Source organism: Vipera ursinii (assembly GCF_947247035.1).
Source record: "Vipera ursinii genome assembly, chromosome: 4".
In the NCBI taxonomy this organism is placed as follows: Eukaryota; Metazoa; Chordata; class Lepidosauria; order Squamata; family Viperidae; genus Vipera; species Vipera ursinii.
In genome coordinates, this window is record NC_139514.1 from 175685 (window position 1) to 198339 (window position 22655).

At 59.0% G+C, this 22655-nt stretch overlaps 1 protein-coding gene across 6 annotated transcripts; it reads left to right on the forward strand.

The window, feature by feature from the left end:
* The first annotated feature begins 860 nt into the window (after positions 1–860).
* On the forward strand, positions 861–21466 carry TRIM3 (tripartite motif containing 3). Of its 6 annotated transcripts, none has more exons than XM_083362748.1 (12): positions 861–945; positions 10661–10729; positions 15345–15585; positions 15834–15985; positions 16092–16272; positions 16518–17241; positions 17341–17444; positions 17529–17696; positions 18065–18233; positions 18989–19059; positions 19429–19569; positions 20191–21463. In XM_083362748.1, the coding sequence occupies exons 3-12, from the start codon at positions 15469–15471 to the stop codon at positions 20341–20343; spliced, it is 1980 nt and encodes a 659-aa protein (XP_083218874.1). In that variant the 5' UTR covers positions 861–945; positions 10661–10729; positions 15345–15468; the 3' UTR covers positions 20344–21463. The 6 variants fall into 6 exon arrangements, with proteins under 6 accessions (XP_083218874.1, XP_083218875.1, XP_083218872.1 ...); XM_083362746.1 differs by adding an exon at positions 12530–12704 and having other exon boundaries at positions 907–945; positions 16518–17444; positions 20191–21466; XM_083362745.1 differs by lacking the exons at positions 861–945; positions 10661–10729 and adding exons at positions 10756–11945; positions 12530–12704.
* Positions 21467–22655: the final 1189 nt, after the last annotated feature.

A 22655-nucleotide genomic window follows, 5' to 3' on the forward strand; every position in this document is an offset into this window, starting at 1 on the left:
TTAAAATGTTTTTTAATTTTAATTTATTAATTTTAATTATTTCATTGGGGCTGTTAGTTTAATTCTTTTTAACTTTTGCATTGTTGTATTTTTATTGTTGTTAGCCGCCCTGAGTCCTTCGGGAGATAGGGTGGCATATAAGTCCCAAAAATAAATAAATAAATAAATAATAAATATATCCGAAGCAGCTCCCCATCACCGGAGGCCTGGAAGCTTTGGAGGATGCCCTTTGCAGCCTTGCAGCCTCTCCAAAGAGGGAAGAAGCACCTCCCGTTCTCCTCTGCTTCGGTGGGCTCCAGAGGCCGGAGGACAGCCAGGACCCCCTGGCATGGCTTCCAGGGAGAGGGAGGACTGGCGTGCGACCACAAATGAAATGTCACCTGTGGCAGGCGTGTCAGAGGTTGCCTGTCATCGCTGCAGGTTCATCCTTGCTCTGCCTAGAGCTCATCCCTCCGCACCAGAGGACGCCCCCAGGCGGCTTGGGGAAGGGTCTTGGGGATCCTGCTTCCAAGCCAAGGCCAGCAGGAGCCACCCCAGCAATCTCTGCAGGGCCTCAACGCCCCAAGCGCCCCCCTAGAGTAGCAGAAAGTCCTTTGCCTTCAAGAAGGGCGCTGGGGAGGCTGAGCGGCTCCCGCCCCCGGCGCGGAACGGCGCCCGGGACCTCCTCGGCCAGGCAAGGGAGCGGCAGGGGCGCTCTGGCTCCACGGAGGCGCATCTCCCGGCCGCCGACGCGAGGGCGGGCGCGCCAGCGGAGGAGAAGCGCATCCCGGGGCAGGCAGGGCGTCCTCCGTCGGTGGGAGGGCTCGCCCTTGAGGGAGCCGGCGGCGGGGCCGGCCTTGGCAGGGCGGCGTCTTCCGGGCTGGCATCCCGAGGCCTAGAAGCAGGGAAGCGGGAGGCGGCGCCGGCACTGCTCGCTACCTGTGGCCGCGGCGGAAGCCTCTGCAGGTGAGTCGGCCCGGAGCGCGGCCGCGCGGCCATCGGCCCCGCTCGGGAAGACGGAGGCGAGGCGGGCGTCGGGGCGTTCTACCGGGGGTATCCCGCCGGATCGCTCAGGAGCCGCAGGGGAGGGCGGCCGCCGGGCTCCTCGGGGGCGCCGGGCAGGTGGAAGCACTCGGCCGTCCGCGCGCCCCCGCCGGAGTCCCCGGAGCAGCGGGACAGGGCGTCGACCCTCGGGGCACGTGCGCTGGTGGAGGCGGCGCAGCCCGCCGGGACAGCGGCACCAGTCGGGCCACATTCCCGGCCGAGGCCGAGCGCCTGCGGGAAGCGAGCGTCCGTGGGGCGCGCCCGGTTCTCTCGTCCCCCGAGGCCCGCAAGCGTCCCTCGGGCCGGCGTGGCAGCTTCTGAAGGGCCGGGGCTCCCGACCTTCTATCCCCGCCGCCGCCCAGCTCTGCGCCTCCTGCGAAATTGGATGTCCGGCGGCCGCATTCGGAAGGCGGCTCCTTCGGAAAGCGGTTGTCGGCCGCTCTTCGGGCGGCAGTCCCGCTGCCCCCGACGGGCACCCGGCAGTCGGAAAGGGCGGGTGGGCGAGGAGGTTGCGCGAGGCCGGCGCTGAGCCTCGCCCCCAGCTGAGCCTTCGCGCGCTCCCGATTGAGGCGATTCGGGGCCTCCGAGCGGTTTCGCGCCCGGGGAGATTTCTCTCCCAGGCTCTGTCCCTAACCGTGTTCTCCAGGTCCTCCACGGTGCCCCTGGGCTGCTGTAAGGAAGTGCGACACCCTCCCCCCCTTTGCTGCTGGCCTTCCTCCTCCTCCTCCTCCTTTCCCAGAGAGCTGCTGGGTCTCCAGGAAAGGGTCCTTGTGGTGCCTGGCCGTGGGCACCCGGAGGGTCCCCTGTCCCTTAGGTTGACTTGTCCAGCGACCCATTGGCGTTTTTCTCTTGGTATTTGTCTGCTCATCCAGGGTATTCTCAGGAATCTCTTCCAGGGTCAGAGTTCAAAACTGTCAATCCTTCTCCAGACTCCAACTTTTGCTTCCATGGAGGGTCACCGGGAGGATCGTGGCTTGCACGATTCTGGCCTGTGCAGACCCAGGGCCCTCGTGACATCTGGGCCTCCAAGCCTTCGCGGCTGCTCCACCAAGTGCTGGTTAGCACTGAACATTTTGACGGCTTGTTCCTTTCCCGCTGAAGGTTGATCCTCCAAGTCAGAAGCTCTTCCTGCTGCTGCTCCTGGGCCGAGCAGGCACCTTCTGGGCACCAGCCTGCCTGGCTTCCTACGGTACTCGGGACAGGCAGGAGGTTGGCTACAGCGGTATTCAGAACATGCGACCGCCAGGCCTGGAGAAGAAGGGAAGGAGTTTGATCTGGGTGTTTTTCCTCTTGCTTTCTTGGGGGATGTTTATTGTGGGAGGGGCCTAGCTTTCTGGCCAAGCCATCATCGCAGCTCCCTGCCGTTTCTGGGACAGGAGCACAGAAATAATGGCTTGTTCTCCTCTTTCCTTGTTTTCTCGCCTCCCCGGCTTGGCTGTTATCTACAGGCAGGTGGAATCAAGATCTGATACACCTCCCAACTCATTCAAGGGGTTGGACTTGAACCCAGACCCGCTTGACAGAGGGATGTCCCAGCAGTTTTTACATTGCTTTTTCATTGGAGAAACTTCCTGTTCCCTCTGGGAAAAGGGGTATGTGTGTGTGTGTGTGTGTGTGTGTGTGTGTGAAGGGAGGCTGGCTAGGGACCTGAGGCCAACCTCTTCCAGTTCCTGCCCAACCTGAGCTTGCCCTCTGATCCCGGGCAGCAGAGAATTGTGGTGTGGAAGTGGCTCAGGCCCAGGAGCTCATCCTCCGGAGGGATGGCGAGGAGGCTGGGCTTTGGGTGCAGGAGAAACAGACTACTTTGCGGTCCAGGAAGGGTCTGCCTGCCTGCTGCAAGCGGTTTCTGTCGTGGCCAGTGGGGGTGGGTTGGGGGCGTGTTCAGGGCATCACAGCATCTTCTGCTATGCACAGGCAGACTGATCAAAACAGTGATTCAAGATATCGTAACTGAGTTCTAGAATAAAGAATAACGATGAGTAAATCTCTCATCCGCAGAGAAGGGTAAAGAACGTGGCTGGACAGGACAAACCTGCGGGTGGGATGTGGGGCCGGTTCCTGCTTTCAGACTGGCAGCACCCTCTAGTGGCTACGGGACCATAAAAAAAACCCTCTGAAATTTATTTAATTAGGTATTTAGTTATTTCTATCCCGCTTTTATATTTTTATAAAAAACTCAAGGCAGTGAACATACTACCTAAGACTCCTTGGAAAAACAACGCCCTCTGTGGTGCGTTGGGCCGAGAAAGGGGGCCTAGCCGAAGGTCACCCGGCTGGCTTTCCCGCCACGTCCTTCCAGGGGAGAAGCGGGGTAGGGGAAATTCCGCATGCCTGCAATCGGAGCCTGCCTGCACACGCAACACCCCTTGCAAACAGGTGAAGCCTCATTGCACCATCAGGGCCGCCATCTTTACTTTTCTGAGCGTTCCCTGCAGACACCCTTCTTCCCAGGGCCAGGCGCCTCTCTTCCTGCCTGCCTGGCCCCCTCCTCCCTGATGGCGTCCCGGAAGGCACTCCAGAAGGACCGTCTTGGGGGAGCCTTTGGGGAGAAGGGCCTTCACTGCTTTGGGCTTGCTAATTTCATATGGTGTCTTTGCCAGATTCTGACGCATTCGGTTGCTAACTGCCAGAGTGATTCAGACACTCCAAAAAACGCTTTGCCTGCCCGTGGGGGGGGGTGGGGGGAGCTGCTCTGCTGCCTTCCCCTCCTGCCCATTTCCCAGCTTGGCGTCTCAGGGCTGCCCAGGGGGACTGTGCCAGGGAGCGGGGTAAAGCCATGATTGTACTCACCTGGGCTTTGAATTCCTGCCCAACGAGAAGCGGCCCTGTTTGTGGCAACTGCTGCAAAATTGTACATTCTCTGACAGCCTGGAAGCTGCTCTCCAGTCAGAAGTGCAAAGTCTGGGTCTTTCTGTGCACCCCACATTGAGGGCAGCCCGATGGTTCTGAACCCCCATTTTATGTGGATGACTGGCGAAAGAGCTGCTGCACTGTGCGGGATAGATTCACGGTGGGAGCAGAGTTCTGTGTTTCAAGCCCCACCTTCAAGGTCAGGGATAGGCAACCTCGGCTCTTTTATGACTCGTGGACTTCAACTCCCAGAATTCCTGAGCCAGCCTGAAGTCCACGAGTCATAAAAGAGCCAAGGTTGCCTACCCCTGTTCTAGGTGTTGGCGGAAGAATTTCTAAGCGATGGTTTCAGGCCACAGAGCAGAGCGCCATCTCAGGCTGTGCTGGTAAGGGGCTTATTTCAGTATCAAAGGCAGAGGAGGGGGCTAAAACAGGCTCCCTAAAGACCTGGGCCACTTAGCGTGTGCATGCAGTGAGGGTAGCAAATGAGGAGACAGTTTAGGACGGTCATACTTTTTTTTAACCTAGTGTACTTGCTGTAGATGAGTCCCATACTGTATTATATTTATCTGTACAAGGCAAGAAATATCTTGGTGGAATTTTGTACGTTTTGCAATTAGATTTTACACGGAATGTGATTAGTATATATTTCCCTCAGCAAAACCTAAGGCACCAAACCTATCCTAAATTCTTCCCCCCATTAAATGACACACTTTGCGGAGTTCAGCTGGCTGGGGAATTCTGGGAGTTGAAGTCCACAAGTCTTAAAGTTGCCCTAAAGTTTAGGAAAGTAAAATCAGCCATGAAAAAGTTGTTTATGGTGGTCCATTCAGTTTCATAGAGGAGCTTAATGGCACTTCTCCGTTTCTGGACAGGCTTCTTCTTACAGACTTTCTCCCAAATCTAGGATGACATTGAAAGCAAGTTCCATGTTAGTGAATACTTTATGCAGTGGTCCTTTGTCCTATCCTCTACGGACAATCCCCCCCCATTTGCCACTCTGGACCAGGAAAACGTTGAGGTACAGCAGCCGAGCCCACAAATCCACTTCCTCCTGGAAGCTTTACCAGCTTTATTCCAACCAGCATAAATGACCCAGTGCTTCAATACCCACCCAAAATGATCATTGTGGTGCTTGTAGTCAGAGTAGCATCTCCAAGAATTGAGGAACTTAAGCATTAGCAAGTTTTGATTAAGCACAGTGCTCTATTTGATAACTGCTTTTGTCAGGCGATCCGTTTGAGTCGCCTCTCATCAGGTTGATGGCCTGGAGGGGTGGGGGTGGGGTGAGGTGGGATCTCCACAAAGTGTGCCATTTAACAGGGGGGGAGAATCCAGGATAGGTCTGGTGCACAGCCTTTAGGAGTCCCTGATATCTGGGGCCCTTTGCCTTCTGCCCAGATGTTGAGTACTGCAGTGAGATTTTAAGGGGGGGCGTTGTCTGCCCCTTATTTCATCCCTCAGCTTTGTCCCACTGAGGGAACAAACCCAAACAGGAAATGGAGCCCAACGTCTGCTGTTCCTATCCTGCAAGAATTGGACTGCCGTTGGTTTTTGAGTGGAAAAGTGACGGGCACCCAGGCAATCGATCCCTGATTGTGCAAATCCTCCTACGCAGCAGATCCCCCTCCCAAACATAATTCCTCCCATCGCAAATGGCCCAAACAGGTGGAAAACATCAGCCGTTTAATATCGGCAGATCTCGAAGAGCCGGGCCTGCAGAGGTCTTGGCCCGCAGAGGTTGGATGTCCTGGTTCTGTCACTGCCCCCCACCCCCGCTGGGACTCTGTGGGGCAATACAGGAAGTGCAATTGCAACACAATGCCCAGGTCTGCAGATGATCCGGGTGGCCCAGCTAGAGTCGCAATAGCCACATTGTGGTCCATGAAGAGAGAGGTGCCCCACCTAGAAAGCCCACCCTGAAAAATTAGAGACCACAACCAACAACAAAATCTTGTACACAGCCTGGGGGGGGGAACCTAGGGCCACAGGAACCAATGGCAGGTGGGGCAGAGCCCTGCGCTTCTTGGCAAATGAAAAAGCATAATGACCGGACTTCCGGTGGCGACGCGACGCCAAAGACAGCCGTCTCCGGGCTGCCCGCTCCGCAGCTGTGTTTTTTCCATCGTAAACAGCGCCAATCAGCTGTTTAGATGGATTTGAAGCCCCCTCCTCGGGAGAAGAGGAGGGGGTGAGGCCCCAGGTAGGGTTTGAGCTCTCCGTGGCCGCCTGAGCTGAGAGTTTGGGCGGCTGAAGGATTGAGCCCCCCCCCCCGAAGCCTGGGTTGCTCCGAGCTGCGCAGCGTCTCTGCTCCGTGATTTTTGGAGCAGAGCCAGGCGTTAGCAACCACCCCTGCCAAAAGGAAATACTTTTGAGTATCAAGATGCAGGCAGAGCGGTACAGGAGGTCAAGGTGATGTGGACTTTTAGCTTTACTCTCTAGCTCAATGGATTTTATAGCTTTAAAGTGAAAGTGCGCAATAAGTGAAAGTGGGAAAAGATGGCGGCCAAGACTTCTAAAGCTCTTCGGAGTGCGGGGTCTTCCCCGGTGCAACAGACCTCGTTGCAAGCTCTGCTTCCTCCTGCATTTCCTCCGGCACTGACGCTTAAGGATTTACAAGATGCCCTTGAAAAGCATTCACGGTTAATGTCTGATATGATGGATGAAAAGTTGAAAAAGCTGGAGGAGAAATTGGAGAAGAAGATGGAAGAGAAGTTTAGAGCAATGAGGGTAGACATGTTGTCTATGATTGAAAGTGTAGCTGAATGTGTGCAACGTCTGGGTGAAAAAGTGGAGGATCTCAGTCAAAAGAACTCTATATTAGAAGCAAAGGTATTAGAGAATGAAAATATAAGGGACAAAATGGACGGAGAATTGAGCCTTGTTCAGTACCAACAGATGCAGTATGCAATTAGAATTAGGGGTTTGAAGGAGAATTCTAAAGAAGATTTAAAGCAGCTGATCTCTGAGGCTTTGGAACCGGTATTGGGCCAGCCAGCATCTGAAATTGAGGGAAGTATGGATAAAATTTTTCGTGTAAATTCATGGATTGCAAGACAGAGGAAGTTACCCAGAGATGTGGTGGTCTATTTTACAAAGAGAGTAATTAGAGATGAAGTCATTCAAGCTGCTTATGATACTAAATTGGTAGTTGCTGAGCAAGAAGTTTTGGTTTTAAAAGAGATTCCTCCAAAGATTTTAAGGAGAAGGAAAGATTTTGCATTTCTTGTACAGGAACTTAAGAAATGTGATGTCAAGTTTAGATGGGAGATTCCAGTTGGACTGGTGGTGATGCACGAAGGTAAAAGACATCGTTTGGTTACTGTGGCCCAGGCACATGATTTTTATAGCAATGTGTTAAAAGCAACCCCCCTATTACTTCTGGAAGCTGCAAAGGGACATGGCGAGGGAAAGCCTCAAGATGTTGCAGATAGACAGACAGAGGAGAACGGTGCTGGAGGGGATCAAGTTACAGCCTCATCGGTTGCTGCTGGAGAGCAGAGGATGACGCGTGCCGCCCTAAGACGAGCGAGACGAGAGCAAGAGCAAGACAAGCAGAAAGTTATGGAACCTCCAAAGCGTACTTATAGTGAAGCTGTGGGAAGGGCGCGGTCCAAAGAAGATACAGGGGTCATTTCAGACGTGCTCCAAAAGCTTTGGAGTGTCAAGATTAGTGACTAAATCTCTAATTTAGAATGTCAATGGATTAAATTCATCATAGAGGAGAAAGAAAGTTTTTCAATATTTAAAATAATTTAAGACTGATGCTATTTGTTTGCAAGAAACGTATATTAGGGTTATGGACTAAAAGTATTTATTGAATTTAAGATTGGGTATGCAAGCTCTTAATCAATAACAAGTTGATTTTTTTTTAACTTACTACATATAAAGGTTACTTAATTGGATTATAAATTTTTTAAATTTTTTATTTTATTTTCATTGGAGATTGGAATGGTGTCTTAGACGTATAGATGGATGATCTGGAACTGTGAGACATTTGGTGTGATATATGCAAGAACTATTTTTGATTATAGTTCAGTTTGGTTGGAGATTAACAAGGTTAATAGAGATAGGCGCTTTTGGCGCGTAATTGAGAATTTGTTTAGAATTTAGAGAAATGTGGGAGAATGTAAATCGTAGATGAAAATTTTCTTTTTTTTTCTTTTTTGAAATTAATATGAATAAGGATTGGGATTAAGAAATTTTATTTAGTATTTGAGTAAAGTTCCTTTTCTGTTTTCTTTCTTTTTTTCTTATCTGTAATAGTAATATTGTTTGTAATCATTTTACATGAGCTAGAGGGTGATAGAATTAATAGTTTATTGTGATAGCATATGGATGCTTATGTTTGTTTTTCTTTTTTATACCCTGTATTTAGCTCTGGGAAGTGGGGGGGGAGGGAATGGGGGAGAGGGATAGGGAGGGTTAGATAGGGGTGGGGGAGGGGGGGATTAAAGTTAAAATGTACTGTAAAACTTTTTAAATAAAAAAAAAAGAAAAAGCATAATGACCCACACTTTTCCTGGGTTTTTTTGCGTCTGTCTTCATGTTAAGGCAGGGGTGTCAAATTCACAATGTCACATGACATGTCGCAACTCTTTCTATTGCCGGCTGTGGGGTGTGCGCTGTTTTAGCATGACACATCCAGCCTGCGTGCCGGCAGTTTGACACCCCTGTGTTAAGGGAACAACTGTTTCGCTCATGGCCAAGGGGCAGCCGGGCGTTTTGTTGGGCACTGCCAGGTCTCCTGCAACTGCCACCCACCCAGCCTGACTCCAAAGCAGGGCTCCTTTGTGGAGAGGCTGGGGGCGTCCCAGGGAGAGGGGGCTTCAGGCAGGGCCAGGGGCAGCCGGGGACTTCAGCCACAGGACTCCCGGCGTAGCTCCACCAGCAGCTTTGGAATCGTGCGTTGCACAAACGTTGGCTTCTTTACAGGGCAACCAAGGAGCTTGAAGCAAAGCATAAACTGGGCAGGGGGGAGTGAATTCCCCCCACCCCCGAGATTCCAAAATTACCGGAAGAACCAGCAACCCTGTAAGAAGAATCTGGGGAAACAGACGCGGGTTGTCCTGGTGCCAGCGCTCTGAGGCCAGCGAGGGCAAGAAGTTCAGCAGCCAGAACAGAGGATATTTCAGGCAGAAAAGAAAAAAAAACATCCCCACGCTGCTTATGGAGAACTCTGAATATCCAGCACATTAATTTCCCACTCAGATAGCAAGAACTGTGGGAGAAAAGAATGGAACCAAGTCATGGAGGGGCCGAGGAATTGGCTCAGAATTTAGTGAAATGCCAGAACAGAGGTGACCCTCGTGAGGGCCCTGGCGGGAGATTGGCTGGCCTCGAAGGGGCTTCTCTGGAAAAGGGTTACAATTTCAGCAGCTGGGAAAGTTTGTTGGCACTGAGCGAAACCCTTGGGAGAGGGGTTCAGGTGTTTTGCCGAAGTGGGGGCTCTGTGGGGGGGCTGACCTAGATGCAGACCCTGGGATCGATCCATCAGGAGGGCTGCAGCAGCTACACACGGAGGCAGCACCACCAGGAGATCCACTTCTAACTTAAGCTGGGATCAACCAATGGGAGCCTTCCTCTCTTTGCACATCCCTGTTTTCCAAGGCAATGCAGGGCAAAGGACTTTTTGAAAGGAGCTGCGATGCTGGTGCTGGCCAGACGGGAGGAATGGCCGGAGGGTGGACAGCATCAGCCAGCTTCCGGTATTGGCCAGTTCTGGTCAGAGGACGGACCTCATTTCCAGCTCTGGGGGGTGCTTCCTTCCCTTTGCGCCCCCCCCCCCATGTTCTTTTCCTCCTGCAGATTCCAGGATTGTAATCTCAATGGCAGAGGCCAAACGGCACTCTGGAGCTTTGGGGTGATGCAGGGCTGGGGTAACGGCAGAGTGTCTGCTGTGCAGCCCCAGCCCCAGCCCCCTGAGCTGCCCCTCAGGTAGCTCACAGACCACGTTATGGTAGTTAAGAGGGGAGGAATACAGCAGGAGACGAGGGGCCAGCCATTCATGGGGACTGCGGGACTGATGCTTTGTATTGGTTTTGTGCACCAGCTCCAGGGTGCCACCTCCTCTGTGCGGACAGAGACCTGCTGGCTTGTTAGAGTGACAGGTGTGTGTGTCCCGCCACTGTTCTTTGAGTGAGGGGTGTGTGTTTCTTTACCTTTTATTCCACCCGCTCCTCGACTCCATCGCTGGATAATCCTTCTCCGGTATCTCACTTCTGTTTTGGGGGAAGGTGGCTGAGAACGGCTGCGTAACAGCTTCAGAGGACCTTGGCAGGTGGAGATTTCAGTCAAGATTCCGAGTGTGGGGTGGAAGCAGCATTGGTCGTGATTTGGGTGATCTCTGCTGCAGTCTTGACGGGATCCATCCCTTTTTGCCCTACTTCTTTGGGACTTTCTGTACCATCAATCCCAGTATCTGTCTGAATGGAGGATCGGAGGGGGTGTGTGGCCCTGTGTTGTGCTGGCTTACCTCCTTTCTCCAGGGTCAGTTTCAGCTGCGGGGTAGGGGGGAAGTGATCCCACCCTCTGGGTGAGCTCATCTGTCAACAAGGGGTGAAGCAACCCTCCGTACGAAAAGGAGGCCCCACTGCCCATCCCTGCCCCGGCTGAACTAGTTAGGCAATGCTCGGGCATCTTATTTTGGTGTCTGGAGGTCCTGCGGGGGGTAGGCTGGTTGGGGAACAGCAGGCTTCGGCTGAACCCTGGCAAGGCTGAATGGCTCTGGATTTTGGGACCCCCCCGGTTCTGGGATGCCTTCGGTGACGTCCTTGATGCTTTTCAGATATCCATCCCCATGGATGTGGGGGAAGCGCTTGATCCCCTGAGGAGGATGCAATCTTGGTAATGCATGGTAAGTGGAAGGGATGGTCCCTGGTACAATGTGCTTCCAACTGCGGGGGCTCTCCAAAGGGCATCCAAAGGGGAAGGGGGTGTTGCCAGAAGGGGAAGCAGCCCTGGCACCCCCCAGCCTGGCTGACTTGCACAGTGGAGCGTTTGTTCAGCCGGGATCCTTCTGGTGAATGGCCAGGCCAGGCCAGAGGGCCAACTGGTTCGGCCACTCTTGCTGGCTTCCTTCACCCTGGAGGTGCCGAGGGGGCAATCAGGGATGCAGAGCTAGCACTCGCAGTTCCCCCCCCCCCCGCTGCAACCAAAGCAAGAACCCATGGGGCTCAGATCCTGAAGGTGGGTGGGAGACATTCAGGGAGCAGACAAGTGCCTGTCCCATACGATTCCCGCTTTGGGTTGCCAGGCCAGTGTGGTGCCCGTCTGCCTGGGAGGCTGAAGAGAAAGGTTCTGCAAAGAATGCCAGTGGCCCCGGGGGGGGGGGGTGGACTTCGAGGAGAGTCTCCAGGGAAGGAGGAGGGCACGTTGAGGCACAAGGGGGGGGGGCGCTCTATCCCACCCAGCCTGCCTGCCTGCCGTGGATGGTCCCAACGGGCCCAGAGAACCACCAGAGGTGGGCAGGAGAGAAAGGCCTCCCTGCAGGAGCCCCTCCGCCCTCAGAAGAGCCGCTGCTCCTGCCACGCCCCCGCCTGCTCTGGTACCCTCTGCCCAGATGCAGTTCCCATGGCAACCACCATCCCTCGGCTCCCGCTGTAGCCGGCGGGCCGCGAAGGGCCTTTCCCCGCGCGGGCTGGGCCGCCTCCGACGCGGGAGCGGGTCCACCCCTCGCCGCGCCACCCGCTTCCGCCCGCTCGGGCACTGCGGAGAAGCCGCAGCTACTGCAGCTCCGAAGCGGGCTCGGCGGGCGCGACCATTCCGCGGCGGCGGCGGGGGAGCCAGGCGGGGCAGCGCTACCTTCTCGGCGGCCGAGCGACCCTCGGGCTTGGCGAGAGGGACGGTCGAGGGCGGGAGCCGGGCGCCGGGCTCACTGCGGAGGACGCCGGGCGCGATTCTGCCTCTCGCCCCCTCCGCCGCCGCCAGCAGTGGTACGCTCCGGCCCATCAGCAGAGGGGATGCGGTGAGAAGCCCAGCCCGCTCGCGGCACCGCGGCCGCAGAGGGAGATGCGGGCTCCGGGCTCCGGACGCCGCCCGCGCTGACGCCTCCTGGCAGGGCAGCCCTCGCGGTGAGCGCGTAGTCCGGCCGCTTCCCGGGCTGGAAGGCGGGAGCGTAGGCACCGTCCCCGCCCAGCCGAGCGAGCGAGCGGGCGGGCGGAGGGGCCATTAGGCCGGCCGCAGAAGGGCGTGGCGGGCGCCCCTGCCTCGGAGAGCGTCCCCGGTCCGGCCGGCCACCTTCCCGCCGCTGCGCTGCTTCCCTCCAGGGAAGGGGAGGAGCCGCCCGCAGCTGCAGCCTCCCCGCCGGCCCGCCGCGCCGAAAGGCCGGAAGCCCCCGGGCGGGGCCGGGGAGGGGCGGCCGGCCTTCTGTCCTCCGGGGGTGGGGGTGGGCGGCCAGGGCCCCGGGCGGAGCGGCGGGGCCCGGAGGAGCCGGGGGCGGCGGCCGGGCTCAGCGGGGGCGGGCGCGCGGGGCGGCAGCTGGGCCGGGGGCAGAGCCGAGTGGCGCGGCGCATGCTCGGGGGCGGGTGGGGGGAGAATGCGGCTCGGCGCTCTGCCGCCTCTTGCCAGAGGAAGCCCGGCGGAGGCGCGGCCGGCCTTCGTCCTTCCCCTCCGGCGGGGCTGAAGGCCCGAGGGCCGCTTGTCTCTTCCCGGGCAGAGCAGCAGCCAAAGGCGCCGCGCAGCCTCCAGCCGGTCCTCGCCATGGCGAAGCGCGAGTCCAGCTCCAGCCCGGTGGTGCGGCAGATCGACAAACAGTTCCTGGTGTGCAGCATCTGCCTGGACCGCTATCACAACCCCAAGGTGTTGCCGTGTCTTCACACCTTCTGCGAGAGGTGAGAGCCGCGGCCCCGCCGTCTGCCACCGGCCCTGGGGGGAGGGGGGGCACGGCCTGCTTCCCCCTCCCGGCTCCGAGTGGTTGTTGGCGTCCGGCCGAGTGGCTCGCTGAGCGGATAAGGAATGGCGACAGGGCGTTCCGTGGGCGGAGGGGGAGGAGAAGCTCTGCTTCTCAATCCCCCCCCTCAGATTCCCCCCCCCCCCGAGATTTGCAGGAGCCCGGAAGCCTGCAGTCTGCTGGAGGGGATGCGGTGGGTCAGGACTGGACGGTTGGTAGCAAGAGCTGAACGTTGGTTGCGCTGCAGTCTCTGTGGTTTCCTTTGAGGCTTTGATTGACAATCGAAGAAGGGAGGTCGTGGGATAGGTGGGAGCAGAACCCACCCAAGAACGGTTGTTAACTGGGATCCCTTGCTGGAGACGCTCCGGTTCCTTACAGGCATCTGTGGAAAAAGGGTCATCAGTAGGAGAAAGAGGTTCGCCCTGCCCGGGGGTCCCAGCCGAACCTCTTCCAGCCAGAGGAAATCAGTGGAAACCCAGCCTTTGTCTTTTGATGACACAAGAAGGCCGGTGTGCAGACCCTTTGCCCTGCCCGGTGGCCCAGCCCAGAATGCGGCCAGGAGGCCTGGCTCTGCCTTTCTCGCAAGGGAAAGTGTTCCCTCCCTCCCTCCTTTCACTCTCCCAAAGACTGGGGGAGGGGGGTCCCTTCTGAAAGGTCTCCCATGCCATCCCCTCTTCTGTGGGCTTTGCCCCCTGGTTGCCCCATCTGCGGCTCTGCCTCCTGTCTGCCAAGGTCATTTGCACCGCCAGGCTGCCGGGCTCCCAAACCCCAGGAAAGTCTCCAGAGGTACTTGATGGGGCAAATGCTGCTCCTGGAAGTGGCACCTCCTGGGGGACGCAGCCAGGCTCCTTGACCATTGCTGACCTTTGGGCCGCCCACCGTCTCCCGCTGTCAAGGAGACCTCGGACGCTTTAAACTTTGCTCAAAAACAAAGGGGTGACTGGCCTCCCATAGGTTGGGCTGTGCCGGTGATGTCTCCGACAGCCCCCCTCTCCAAAACACCACTTCTGGGTTTGTCTGGGGCTGTATTTGCCAGCAGCTGCGCTGGTCCCTGCAGTTTCCCTAGGCCAAAATGGGCCCCTTTGCTTCTGTGTTGGACAAGCTCCCCACTGGGCTCCTACTTAGACGGGCGCCTGGGGGGTGGACCAGGCTCAGCCCTCTGCGAAGCTGCTTCCAAACCCGTGACCCGGCCTTTGGGCCTTGCCACTCGGGTCAGGGGAAGGGGCTCGGCGGCTGCCCCCCTGCCGCTGTGCCTGCCTTGGCCATCAGGGCAACGGGTTGTCCTCGCCAAGCCTGCCACCCCGTTGGCATCGGGCTGGCTCCCGGCATTGGCTTTGGAGGTAGGTCCCGCAAAGCAGAGGCCTTTGGGGAGATGCTTGTGCGTGGCTTTTGGCTTCTCTGTTGTGAACCGCTGCCGGTCCAGTGGATTCTCTGGGTATAAATGAATAGGGGATATTTGCTGCGTCTCCTGTGCGGAATATTACAGCCATAGAGTTGCAGGGACTCGAGAGGCCATCTAGCTCTTTCCGCCTTGGTGCAGAAGGGGAAGTGCAGAGGCAAAGGGGAGCTTGTATCTCAGGCCAGGGACGTTGGTGGGCCCTCCAGCCCACGGAGGACTTTAAATACTTCGCCAAATCATCATTATTTTTATGAGTAGATCAAGCTGGCAATGGCGTCTAATAGCGTCTATGGAGATTTTCCAGTCATCCAGGTCAGGGTTGTCTCAAAAGGCAACCGGTACGTTTCTTCCTACTAGTGCGTCCTTCTCTATTTCCCCCACAGCCACAGCAACCTTGCGAGGTTGCTGGCCTGAGACGGGCAGTCTGGCTCCCAGGTGCTGCCACAGTCACCCAGCAGCTTTTTCATGCCTAAGGCAGGACTGGAACTCTGTCTGCTGGTTCCAGCCTGGAGCCTCAGCCCGGCCGCCCCCTCCTCTGAGGAAGGGGATCTGCTTCCCTTTGCCCTGAGGGAACATTTCAGCTGCAGCTGCTCCCTGTCCTGGACTCGGAAGCCCTGGGCTCTGGGTGCAAATCCTGGCCAGAGCTTGCCCGGCCCTGCTTGAGGGGGACCATGTTCCTCTTTCCATCCCGCCCTGCCCTTGAGAGAGAAGCTGGCCCTCAGGCTTTCCACGCGGGGAGCCAAGGCCTGGAGCAGCCGGGGTGGGGGCTCTCTTCCAGCACTGCACAGAGAGCTGAAACTTGAGCATGTTCAGGCTGGCAAAAGATTTGATGCGGTGATCCTCTGCCGGGGGTGGCGCCGAAACCTTGTTGGGTTGGCTACCAGGAAGAGGAGCTGCAGTGTTGAGGCAGTAGGCAGAGCAGGGCGGTTGATCTGAAATCTCTGGTGCCCACAGCTGGTTGGGACAGCAGGCAGGCTGAAACAGCAGGAGGCCCGAGCAGGGGCACGGCATGGGGGAGGACTGATGCAGGACGGACGGCTGGCTCCTCGGGACACCCAACACCCCCCCCCCACTTGGTCCTTTGGAGGGCTGGGCTGTGGCCCTTGGCAGAGGGCAGGCAGGCAGGGCCCTCAGCCAAGGGCCACAGCCCAGCCTGACTTGCCTCTCGCCCCCCTTGGCCAGGTGTCTCCAGAACTACATCCCACCCCAGAGCCTGACCCTCTCCTGCCCCGTCTGCCGCCAGACCTCCATCCTCCCTGAGAAGGGGGTGGCTGCCCTGCAGAACAACTTCTTCATCACGAACCTCATGGAAGTGCTCCAGCGCCAGCCCGACAGTGCCGGCCACGAGGATGCCATCGCCATGCTGGACTCTGTCAGTGCAGTGCCGGGCAAGCCACTCTCTTGCCCTAATCACGAGGGGAAGGTACGTGTGGGGCTTGCGCTTGTGGGGTGCATCAGTGGGAGGGACTTTGGCGATCCCTCTTTTTGCCCCTCTGCCCAGGAGCCTTCCCTTGCTGGCGGGAGGGTGGGGCGTCCACATCTCCGCTTCTTTTTCAAAACCAGAGGGGCTTATTGGGGGCAGGAGCCAGGGGTCTGTCCTCAAGGCAGCCCTGCTAGCTGGGGATTGGGTCTCAAGGCTCCAGGGCTTACCAGCTTCCCATCTGCCGCCAGACCATGGAGTACTACTGCGAGGCCTGTGAGACGGCCATGTGCCACGAGTGCACGGTGGGGGAGCACCGGGAACATGTGACAGTACCTCTGCGGGATGTGGTGGAGCAGCACAAGGCCTCGCTGCGCCAGCAGCTGGACGCCATCAAGAGCCGGTATTGCATGGGTGGGCTGCCCACAGCTGCAGGTCCAGCTCGGGGGCTGGGGGGCTGTTACTCTGCTGTACAACCCAGATTCCTGAGGGTCCTCCTTGTCTCCCAGCCTGCCACAGCTGGCCGCAGCTGTGGAACTCGTGTCTGGGATCAGTCAGCAGCTTGTGGAGCGCAAGAATGATGCTGTGGCCGAGATCGGGAGCACTTTTACTGAGCTGGAGAAGGCCCTGGGGCAGCGTAAGGGGCTGCTGGTCCGAGACCTGGAGGCCCTCTGTGGGGCCAAACAAAAGGTAAACCCAGAGAATTTAGGGGTCTCCTCTTGGGCCCTGGCAGTCCCCCCCCCTTGCTTCCTCCCCCAGCTTGAGAAGACAGTGGCTGAGAAGCTCTGGGTGCCTTGGCTCCCTAGGCAGAGGCTTCCAGGCCAGGTAGGGGCAGGAGGGGGCCCTTGCCAGTCCTGCTCTGCTCCTTGGCAGCTAAAGGGTGGCTCCCAGGGCATCTGGACGGGCAGGGCTGAGCCTCTTCTTCCCTTGCTCAGGTCCTGCAAGCCCAGCTGGAAGTCCTGCGCCAGGGCCAGGAGAACATCCTCAGCAGCTGCAGCTTCACCGAGCAGGCGCTGGACCACGGCTCGGAGATGGAGGTGCTGCTGGTGAAGAAGCAAATGAGTGAGCGGCTGAACGAGCTGGCCAGTCGGGAGTTCCCCGAGCAGCCTCATGAGAATGCCCAGGTGGACTACGTGGTGGAGACGGAGGGTGTGCGCAAGTCCATTCTGAATTTGGGCGTGCTGCTCACCACCAGTGCCATTGCCCACAAGACGGTGGCAACAGGCGAAGGCCTCCGCCACGCCGTGGTGGGCCAGGCTGCCTCACTGACCATCACCACCAAGGACAAGGATGGGGAGCTGGTGCGCAACGGCAGTGCCTGCCTGCAGGCCAAGGTGGTGGCGCCTGACAACTGCACCTTGGAGCACGAGGTGCAGGACAACAAGAACGGCACTTACGAACTGCTCTACACACCGCGCCAGGAGGGTGACCATGTCCTCTCCATATGCCTCTACGGGCAGCCCATCCGCAGCAGTCCCTTCCGGGTCAAGGCTGTCAAGGCCTCCGATGTGCCCCCGTCCCCAGATGATGTCAAACGCCGCGTGAAGTCCCCCAGCAGCGGCCACATCCGCCAGAAGGCTGTCCGCCGCCCCTCCAGCATGTACAGCAGTGGCAAGAAGAAGGAGAACCCCATTGAGGACGAACTGATCTTCCGTGTCGGTTGGTGCCCGGGTGGGATGGAGGCAAGGGGAGCCACTGTGGCTCCTGACTGGGTTGGTGGCCCGGACCTGGCCTCACTTGGTGTCCCTCTCTTGGCAGGAAGCCGGGGCCGGGAAAAGGGCGAATTCACCAACCTGCAGGGCATCTCCACATCCAGCAGCGGGCGCATTGTGGTGGCAGACAGCAACAACCAGTGTGTGCAGGTAGGAGCAGCTCCACCACAGGCCCCAGGGTGGGGTGTCTAGGATCCCTTCACAGGTGCTCTCTCCCCTCCCCCTGCCCACCAGGTCTTCTCCAACGAGGGCCAGTTTAGGCTGCGCTTTGGCGTACGGGGACGCTCTCCAGGACAGTTGCAGCGTCCCACTGGGGTTACGGTGGACCTTAACGGTGACATCATCATCGCAGACTATGACAATCGCTGGGTCAGCATCTTCTCCCCTGAGGGCAAATTCAAGGTGAGCATCTGGGGAGGCAGACGTGATTTGCAGGTTGGGGTGTCTGCTGGTTTCGGTGGTCTCCATCGTTTCAGGGACTGGAAGCTTGTCATCTGCCTTTGCCCAATGGTGAGCCAGTCCTGGTAGACCCTCTTCAGATGTGCTAGATTCCCCTTCTTAGTTCTTGGGAGGAGGGAGTGGGTGATGGGACTTGTGCTGCAATCCATGTTGGTTAAGGAGCGTTGGTCTGCTGAATGGCTGCAGCCCTTCTGCCTGACCCTAAAGGGAGCGGGCTGCCAGGTGAGGGGTCAGGAAGACCTGCTCCCGGGGCTGACATCTATGCGGTGACGTCCTGGAGTTGGCACATGCCTATATGCCTTCCTCCCCAGACTAAGATTGGAGCCGGGCGCCTGATGGGCCCCAAGGGTGTGGCGGTGGACCGTAACGGGCACATAATTGTGGTGGACAACAAGGCGTGTTGCGTCTTCATCTTCCAATCTAATGGGAAACTGGTAGCCAAGTTTGGGAGCCGTGGCACGTCGGAGCGCCAGTTTGCAGGTGCCCTCAGTCGTTCCTCCTCTCCTTTGCCTCAGGCCCATCTGGGAAGGGTTGGGAAGCCACCCTTTCAAGGCCACCCTCGTCCCGCCTGTGAGAACGTGGCATCGGAGGATGGGGACTGCCCCCGCCCCCTCTGTGTTTGGGCTGTTCCATTGCTGCCCAGGGGTGGGCGGGCAGGTGGGTCCTTCCAGCTGCTACAACCCTTCTCCGTTTGCCTGGGCAGATGGTGGGTGGTGAAGCAGACTGCCTCTTGCCAGCTTGCACTCTTTGTGCAACGGCAGGTTTGGGAGTGATGGGAATGTCGGGGCAGGCAGAGGTGGGTCTGCCCCCCCACCCAGCCAGTTCCCCAGAGCACGGGCTGGCAGGTGGTTGCTCCGCCAGCATTTCTGCTGGCTTTGTGGAGGCAGCGCCCGTTCTCCTGCCCCGCAGAGCAGCAGATGCATCACTCTGGCTCTGGACGCTTACTTGGGCTGCCTTTGGCCCAGCGCTCCCTGTTGCTGACCTGGAGCCTAAGCTTGTTATAAGCCTCTGGAGATTTGGGGGGCTTTCTGGGCCAAACAGAAGTTGGGATGAAGAAGAAGATGGAGCTTGTTCTCTTGTTTGTTATCTTCAGGATTGGGATTGGCACTTGGTCTCCCTGTTCCCCGATTGTCAGGTCCTCCCCAGTGGCTCCTTCCTTCTGGATTCCCCTGCTCCTTGCAGTTCCTTGCCGTGCGGCTCTTCCTCACTTCTTCCCTCCCATTTTCTTTGCTCAGGACCACACTTTGTGGCTGTCAACAACAAGAATGAAATTGTGGTGACCGACTTCCACAACCACTCTGTGAAGGTGAGAGGGGCCGGGCCCGTTCCAGGTGATCTTGAGGTCTGGAAGGGGAACTATGCTATTGCCGTGAGGAAGGCTTGGTTGGGGCCCTCAGCTGCCCCTCCCCCCTCCAGAGCAATTCCCCTGCCCTGAGAAGCCTGGGGGAGAGGACCTTTGGGCCCCACCGGCTCTGGGGAGGCACCCTGCCTGCCGGGAGGGGAAGCTTTCCTCCCAAAGCCAGGCACAAAGCCCCCTCCCGCCTTTGGTTCCTTTGCAAGGCCCCCCCAATTCCCCAGCAGGCAACTGGGGGCCAGGCCGGGCCAGGCAGTCCCTCTTGCGGTGCCATGGCGGGCCTGGGAAGCTCGGCCAAGCCATCTTCCTTCCTCTCCTCAGGTCTACAGCGCGGACGGCGAGTTTCTCTTCAAGTTTGGCTCCCACGGCGAGGGGAACGGGCAGTTCAATGCCCCAACGGGCGTGGCTGTGGATTCCAATGGGAACATCATTGTGGCCGACTGGGGGAACAGCCGGATCCAGGTGCTTGTTGGGAGCTGGGCAGCTCACTCTCTTCCTCATCTGCAGCCGGCCTGGGGGCCGAGGACACCTGAGGTGGCTCCAGGGCCAGGCAGGAAATCAGGGCTGAGCCCGTTAACTGAAGCGGAGGCTGCACTCGTCTCTTTTGGGGCCCTTCACGGGCTGCCGAGCAGGTGGTTCTAGTGATGCAGCAGCGTCTCTCAAGCTACGGGGAGGAAGGCAGTGGCTTGAACCCGTGGCTCTTGCTCCTGAGGAGAATGCAGCCACTGGCGTCCTGCCGCTTGGCCCTTCGTGCCTGGGCGTGGCCAGCGTGTGGCATGGGGCTCTCCTTCTGCCACCGCGCAGCGACACCTGACTCCTGCCAAATGGACTGGAGCATGTTGCTCTGGGGGGTGGGTGGGAGCGGAGGACCCCTCCTCTCAGGCCCAAGCCTGACTACCTTCCACTGGGGAGGGGCTCCAGCCCCTAATTATTCTGGCTAGCCTTTCCTGCCCCACCCGAATGAGCCTCATTGCTTCTGAGATGTAGTGACCGCTGGGATCCATGGCCATCTCGTCCCGCGAGATCGGCTGTGTGGGTAGTGCCGTCTCCCAACAGGGTTCACAGCCCCCTGCTCTCTTCCAGGTCTTCGACAGCTCGGGCTCCTTCCTGTCCTACATCAACACCACGGCAGATCCGCTCTACGGGCCACAGGGCTTGGCGCTCACCTCGGACGGACACGTGGTGGTGGCTGACTCGGGCAACCACTGTTTCAAGGCTTACCGCTACTTGCAGTAACCCTGGCGGGGCAGGCTGGAAGAGGGGGGCTACCTGAGTTCCTTCTGGCCCGCCTGCTGGACTATGCGCTTGGGGGCGGGCTGGCCCTCCGAGGTCATTCTCCCCACACCAGATTGGGGGCTCTGCAGCTGTGTGTGAAGGTGCCAACAGCCACAATGGCAGCTATGCAGCACTGGGACAGCTTCCAGGGAGTTGGGGGGTGGTCCCATAGTTCCCCCAAAAGCTGACCTTTTCCCCCAGTGAGGGGGGGGGAGCCTCCCTTTGGGCAACCCACCGCTTGCTTTAATGGCTATGCGGGGCCTTGCCCGATGCCCCGAGTAGGAATCCCTTGGAATCTCCTGGCTCTCCCCCAGATTTCCCCCTCCCTTGGTTTTTTTCTGCACTTTATCATTGCCCAGAAAGGGGACCAAAACAGCTCCCCCTCCTCTTAGCAAAGGCTGGCCGGTCACCCAGACCAGCTGCAAGGACCGGGAGGCGGACGGATGACCCCTTGCCCGGCTCCAGAGACCATTTCTGCACGGCCTGCAGAGACCAGCGAAGCCAACAGAGGCTTCCAGTGGGGGACCCAGATGACCTCCTAGGAACTGGAAGTTGGAGCTCCACTGAGAAGGCCGGGCCCCACCCCAATGGCCATGGGGAGGGGGTGGCTTTACCCACCCACCACCCTGTCTCCATTTTCCCTTCTGGGTGAAACTCTGGGCTAGCCGGGATTCTTGTCGCAAAAAAGCCCTTTGGCCAATCTGGCACCCCTCTCTACTTGGAGCTAAGGGGGGCAGGGGAGCAGTCAGAGGCCCCACAGGGCTCCTGTGCTTTGGGGGTCTGGGTGGGGGAGGAAGACCTGTTCTGCACCCGGTTGAAGGGATGCAGCATCGGTTTCCCCGGCCCCCTTGGAAGTGCTGCCCGCCCCCACCCAGCCCTGCAGCTGAGCAGCCCAGCCTGGCTGAGGATGCCCGAGCCAGCCCAGTTGGTCTCCCAGAGTGCCAGCTCTGCCCTCCTACCCCTGGCTTTCTACACGCCCCTCCCCACTGGCTGAGCAGAGACAGCCACGTGCTAATGGAATTATGTACAAATAAAGTATTCTGAAAATAAACACCCTCTCTGTCAGCTCTGGGGCGGCGGCTGTTGGGGGGGGGTGGAATAAGGGAGACTGCAGCTGCTGCTTGCCTAGGGCCAGTCTGCCCGCTGCTGCCAGAGCCGGTGGGGGGAAGGGCCGAAAGCCGCTTCCGCCTGAAGACCCCCTGGAACAAATCCTGCCCTGCTGGGATCCTAGGAGGATGCTCTCGCCCCCCGCCCGGGGGTTTCCCGCTCTGCACTGCCGGCTGCCTGCCACGAACAAGGCCCCAGCTGGACAACCTCCCGGGACGCGTCCCCATCTGAACCGGCGGCCCCCTCTGGAGGGCGGAGGGGCCTTCCCTGGCAGGCGGGGCCCTCCGGTGACGGCCAAGTATTCCGAGGGCGCCTGCTCTCTTTGCTGTCCGGCTTATCGGCGGCTTCGACCCGCTCAGCGGCCAGGCCTGTCAGGGTTTGGGGGCCGCAGGCCCTCCTCGATCAACCACTCTGGCCACCAGCTCCGACCGCCGCCCCTCCCGCCCCCAGAAGAGGGCCTGCCGCCCGGGTTCACGGTCCCGACATTCTTCGTGTCCACGTGCCCGCATTTTGGCCGCCGGGCAACCGGTCGGCGAGCACAGCCGCTCGCCGCCTCCCGGGTCACGTGGCTGCGGCCGCAGACCGGGGTCGCCCTCCGGACGCCCAGTGCGCACCGCGGGCTCGCTTTGACGGCCTCTGCAAGAGGCGGGAGAACCTGGCCGGCCATCCGGTGCTGACCTCGGGAACGGCCGTCATTCCGGGCTCCGTTACAGTCGTAAACCGGGGACCGGCTCTGCCCGGCCGCGCCGCTGACCCGGGGCTTCAGGGCCCGCCCGGAACGCCCCGCCCGGGTCCCCCATCGCCGCCCGGGACAAGCCGGCAGCGGCCGTGCCCGAGACGCGGCTGCCACGGGGGGGGCCGTCCAGGCACCGCGCGCGATCGGCCGGGCTGCCTCCCAATCACTCCCGCCCCTTCTCCCCGGGCCGCCTCGCCGCCCCCGGGCTCCGCTCCCGCCCTCGGGAAGGCCCGCCGAGCGGCACCTCCCGAGCGTGGAGCCCCGCCGCCCCCGCCCGGCCACACCCGAGAGCGAGCTTGGGCGACGGTCGCCCCCGCCCAGTCTTAGGAGCGCCGCCCCTTCGGGGTCTCGGGAGGGAAGGGAGCAACAGCGACTTGATTGGCCGCCGCCGCCTGACGCACGAGGGGGCGTCCCAAGCCGGGTGGGGCGG